The sequence below is a fragment of the Propithecus coquereli genome, unplaced genomic scaffold (genome assembly GCF_000956105.1).
Source record: "Propithecus coquereli isolate 6110/MARCELLA unplaced genomic scaffold, Pcoq_1.0 Scaffold44, whole genome shotgun sequence".
In the NCBI taxonomy this organism is placed as follows: Eukaryota; Metazoa; Chordata; class Mammalia; order Primates; family Indriidae; genus Propithecus; species Propithecus coquereli.
The window spans coordinates 12,702,487-12,708,220 of NW_012150174.1; the positions used below are offsets into that span (position 1 = coordinate 12,702,487).

A 5,734-nucleotide genomic window follows, 5' to 3' on the forward strand; every position below is an offset into this window, starting at 1 on the left:
GTATATGCCTGTGCAGTAAATGCTATTTGACCCTGTAATTATCAGTGAATTGTTAGGAATATGTTTACACAAAGTTACATTGCCCATACCCAAGGCTGCTATTTGCTGAGTCCAGAGTTGGAGTATGTTCACTGGACAAAATCATAAAGAGAGGCTGCTCTATTGGTTGAATGATACGCAAGCTTGAAAAGCACACTTGATCCTATCCAATCACAATAAGATTAAAGAAAAAAATCTAGTAAACAAAGAATCTTTGGGTTATTTACAGAAGTTTCCTATAATTTCTCCACTTATACTTGACTGAGGAGTTCTGCACCATTTCTGTCAAGCAGCTCTCATACCCCAGGTGGACCACTTGAGATTTAGGAGGTTGTTACTGTCGAGCAGTCTTTCTCCAGATGAGGCACAGACTGACTGAGGTAGCAGAGGAAAAACTCTTCAATTTCTAGCCCTCTAAACATGTGTACTTTGTAAACTACTGGAGGTTCTAGGTATCTTTTTATTATCTCTCTTTCTCACTAGAATGTATATTCTGTGATGCAAGAAATTTATCTGTTTTGTTCACCAATGTGTCTTCAGGGCCTAAACAGGACCTGACATGTGCTGAATGCTGATAACAATTTGTTGAAATTTTGAATTCAAACTCAAAATTTGTCGAAAAGAGTGTGAAAGATTGAAACAACTCTATTATTTATTAGCATTATTAATTTTTTTATTATTTTATAAACAAAGAAACCCTAGAAATATTTAGGTGGGGTTATAAAATGAAATGAATGAAGAAGTTCAAAAAAGGTTAAAACAAATGAAAATGTAGTGAAATTATCAACCTTCAGAGGATCCTAACTTACATAAACTAGCAGCATCCCCAGTGACATTGGTACCATGGTCACGTTGAATACTGAGCCTACTACAGTGCTTTCTTTCATTATTCATGTTCTTTCTTTCAGACATGGATCTTAGTGGAAAGTTCAGAATCCAAGCAACCATACCATGTTGTCTGGAAAGAGTAGAGACCAAAACCCACTTGAGGAATTTGTTTTTCTTTTCTTTGCTCTTACATTCCATGCCTTCAGGTTCCATCTAAGTCACTCACAGTTTCTGAGGGCCCAGGGTCCTGTGGGTCACCCGCTTCAGAGCAGCCTTCACTTCACTATTTCTTAAGCTGTAGATGATGGGGTTCAACATGGGAGTCACCACCGTGTAGGACAGTGACAGCACCTTCTTGCTCTCAGGAGAGGTGCTAGATCGGGGTCGGAAGTATGTGAGGATGGCAGTGCTGTAGAAGAGAGAGACAACCAGGAGGTGAGAGGAACAGGTGGAGAAGGCCTTGCGTTTCCCCTCAGCTGAGGGCATCCTGAAGATAGTGGAGAGGATGCGGACATAGGATCCCAGGATCAGCAAGAAAGGGAAGAGGATGAATAGGACAGTGGCTGTCAGAGCCTCCAGTTCAAACAGAGTGGTATCAGCACAGACCAGTGCAATGACAGGAGGGCTATCACAGAAGAAGTGGTTCACCCTGTTGGGGCCACAAAAAGGGAAACTGAAAATCCATGTGGTTTGAACAGTGGCCACTGGAACCCCTGAGAACCACGAGGCAGCTGCCAGCTGGGCACAAGACTTACAGCCCATGATGACTGGGTAGTGCAAGGGGTCACAGATGGCCACATAGCGGTCATATGCCATGGCGGCCAGGAGGCAGCACTCAGCAGCCCCAAAGAAGAAGAAGAAATACATCTGAGTGGCACAGCCAAGGAAGGAGATGGTTGTGTCTTGGATGATCAGGGTCCCCAGCATCTTGGGCACAATGACCAAGTTGAAACCTATCTCCAGGAAGGACAAGTTTCTGAGGAAGAAGTACATAGGACTTTGTAGTGCAGAGTCAGCTGTAGTGACCAGGATGATGATGACATTGCCCATTAAAGTAACCAGGTAAATGATCAAAAAAAGGAGAAATAGTAGAGCTTGCAGCTCAGTGGACAGGGCTGAGAAGCTTATAAGAACAAATTCACTGACAATTGTCCAGTTTTTCCACATCATTCCTCTGCCCAGGATTTCACTGGGCATTCAAACTCTAGGAAGGTAGGAAAAATCTTCATATGTTACTTATACTTCTATCATACCCTTAGAAAAGGAAACACCTGTGGACTCATACTCCACCTTTCTGATTACAGTTGTTGAGGATCAAACATACATACTCTCCAGAATGTAATAAAAAAATTTGACCATTGGATTCAGAAATTTTTTGGAAGAATTCTATTCTTTTTTCCAGAATTGAAAAATACCATAGATATCTCTACATGTCCTGACTTTTCTCTTCTCAGTAGAGGATGGTCAAAGTCACAGCTTCACTGTCATGCTCCCACCCTATCTCTCAATGGTCATGGTGCTAAGAGAGCCAGGAAAGCATTTATGAAGAGAGGGGTCTTGACTCACTGTGAAAGGTGGTGAGGTCAGGCAGGGTGTATTTTCTGCAAAACAAAAGTGTTAGAAGGAAAAATAAAGGAAAGTGAACCAACAATTACCAAATAATTCCTGAGAAGGGGACCTGAATGTGTCTGAGTCTCAAGAAGCCCATACTAAGGAGATTGCACCATATTGTAGGAATCTCCATTTCTACACTCAGAAAACTGCAATACAAACAAGAAGACACACAATACAGGAAGTACAGCTTATCTTGATCCTAGGGCCAAATATTCTCCATGAAGCTGTGTGCATCAGGATAGTATTAGAACTGTGGACAGACTCTGGATGTGTTAAACATACACTTTTCATTAGCTCTCTTGGTTAACTTGTGTTTTGACTCTCAAGAAATTTTGAAGCACACATTTTACATGTTAATAAAGTTCAACTGATATATGCAAGTGTGACTATAGGAAGAACCCCTATGAAAAAGAAACAGAAAATTTCATCATTGTATCAATAACTAAGCTTCAAAATTGGGACCCTGAGATTCTTTCTCATGACTATAAACTTAAATAAAGGAATAAATCTAAAGCACTTAGCATATTCTCTGGTACGTTATAAAGGCTCAGTAAATGCTAACCATCAATTATTATGACATATTGCTAGATCTACCTTCTAAAATCTTATCCAACTCATTGTCCAAACTCATTGTGTCCTTTACTCTTCAATCCCTAAGACAAAATAATTTATTCAATAAATATTGATTATCACAAGATAATTCTGTGTGCCAGGCACTGTTCTAGATACTGAAGATAATACATTAGTAAATAAAACAAGCAAAAATCTCTGTCTTCATAGAACTCACCCTGTCATAGGGAAGACAGAGGATAAACAAATTATGTTAATAGAATATATAGTATGTTGGATGGTGATAAAAACAATGGAGAAGAATAAAGTAGTGGAGAAGGTGATAAACATTTGGGTGTGGAGAGTGTCAGGGAGAGCTTTACTGAGAAGATGGTATTTGAGTAAAAATCCTGAGCAGGTGTAAGAGGTGAAGTTGGAGTGGTGAAGGAAGGAGGGAGGTAAAGAGAAAAAAAAAAAGGAGAAAATGCTATTTTAACTTTTTTTTTTTTTTTTTTGCTGATCCTTATTCATTTAAAAAAAACTCAATCAGGGCATTGCTTCTTCTATGAAAACTTCTTTGATACCTCAGCTATTTTTATAGTAAGAATGAACTATATTTATGAAGGATCAAACAAGTGCCATATACTATCCTAAGTGTTTTGCATGTATTATGTAATTCTCACAACAACCTAAAGATACAGTTACTATTATTAGGCCCATTTTACAGTCAGGGAATCTGAGACACAGAGAAGTTGAGTAATTTTTCCAGGGGTAGGTAGCCACCAAGTATTGGTGACCTGACAGAGACTCTGTTTAAGGCATTTACTGTCTTTCAATCACTCCCTACTACCCTTGGGATAAAGTACAAACTCTTTAACAAGGTCTTTTTCTCTGATCTCTGCTTATTTTTAGGGCTTCAAATTCCCAACACAGCTTACTCTTTAGTCACATCAAAATATTTTCTGTTCCTTGCACACGTCATGTCCTCTCAGCCCACCCTTCTTGCATTTGTGCATGCAGCTCTCTTCTCTTCACACCTCTCCCCACGATGACATAGAACTTTCTTCTCATCTTGCAATTCTCAGCTGAAGCGGTCTTTGTGAAGTTTCCCTGTCCTCCTTTGGCAGAATCAAGGAATTCTTTATTTTATTCTCTCATAACGCTTTGTGCAAACCTCCATTAGAGACTTTTATAATTGTGTACCTGTGCATCTTTTTATGTTATTATAATTGTTAACGCTATGAGGACAAATCTATTCTTTCATCATTGTATCTTTTGCACCTAGCAGAGTGCTTAACTCCAAGTGCTCAGTGTTTAAAGTAGCCTGAGGCTTTAATTATTTTTACAGTAGATTGACTACACTATTTGATCTCTAGCCGAGCCTACAGTCACGTCTCTGAGTGTCTGTTTTATAGGTGGTATATTAAGTTATCTTCCAAGGAACATTTATTTTGTTTAAATTTTTTGCTATCTTCTGATAAAATATTTGAAAGCTTTATTATGATAGCTTTGCATCACTCAGTGTGCCACTGCCTCAAATATTTAATTGCTTTTGTCCTGTCCCCTAAAATGGCCCCCTCTTGCATCTTAAGGCCCCAGGGCTGCAAGAAACACAATGTGAAAACTTGACTTAGGACTTTACATCTGCCTCCTTCCTGTAGTTGTAATTCTATATTTTCTTTCGTTTGTCCTGATTCCTTTCTAATCTTCTCCTTTATATTTCCTTCTTTTGATCTATCTTTTCCTCTCTTTCTCTTTCATACCTTTCATCTTTCTCTGTTGCTTTTAATTTTTATGTTTTCCCCCTACTAAGTATGGAAGAGATGATAGAAGGGAAGTTGCTGGGAAGATTTTGAAGAATTGACTTTCCTATAACTGCATATGTAGTTATGGCTGTAAAGATGTCATCAATGTAGTATAATTCAGGTACTAGTTTACTACTGGTCTTACAAAGCACAGAACATTTGACATTTGACAAGTGTAGTTGTGACTGCAGCCATCAGAGAGAGGGAGAGAGAGCCCTAGGGGCAGGAAAAGTTATGGGGAAACTTAGTTGAGGTTGCCTGGTCAGCTACTTCTCTCTGTCCAGAGCATCTCTTATCAGGCATAACATCTTAGAGATTCTATGTTTTGTTTCAATAAGGAAGAACTAGATAATATACCTAAGGGAACTTTGTGAAACTCCAAGGACTTTGGAGCTGTAAGTTCATAATTAAAATTCTGGCTATTATATATTTTTTAATTGTGAGACACTGAGCTACTGACATGACCTTTTCCGAGTTATGGTTTTCTCAACTGCAAAATCATAATTATAATAAATGCCCTAAATGCCCTGACAGGGTGGTTGTGAGAGTGAAATGAGATAGTATATATGCAAACACTTTGAGCATTCTGAAGCACAATAGGTATCTTACCATTGTTTTCTATCCTTTCTCGGGTTCCCTAATTTGTCAAGTCCTATAAAACTCCAAGTTCTTTACTTGAGACCCCTGATCTCTTTTCTTGTCTCTCAGAAATGTGTCAAAGAAGATGCATTTTTGGTGGTGAGCCATCACCCTCTTTACAAGAGGTTTCAAGTCTGTGTCCCATCCTCTCGCCCTTTACTCACCTCCTGCGAATGGCACCTGTCTGCATAAGTTCCAGAAGCTCTGGTCTGTGTCAGTCATTCTAGAGCAGCCTTAGGCTGTTCCTGTGAGTGACTCCA

General features: G+C 39.1%; 1 protein-coding gene across 1 annotated transcript; it reads right to left on the bottom strand.

Annotated features, from left to right (window-relative positions):
* Positions 1-1,072: 1,072 nt before the first annotated feature.
* LOC105818326 (olfactory receptor 10A4) lies at positions 1,073-2,054 on the bottom strand. The gene has a single exon (XM_012654284.1). It carries the CDS (start codon positions 2,035-2,037, stop codon positions 1,090-1,092), a length of 948 nt encoding a protein of 315 aa, XP_012509738.1. The 5' UTR covers positions 2,038-2,054; the 3' UTR covers positions 1,073-1,089.
* Between the last annotated feature and the right edge of the window lie 3,680 nt (positions 2,055-5,734).

Coding starts and splice junctions, on each gene's coding strand:
- LOC105818326 (XM_012654284.1), bottom strand. CDS start 2,037: ATGATGTGGAAAAACTGGACAATTGTCAGTGAATTTGTTCTTATAAGC.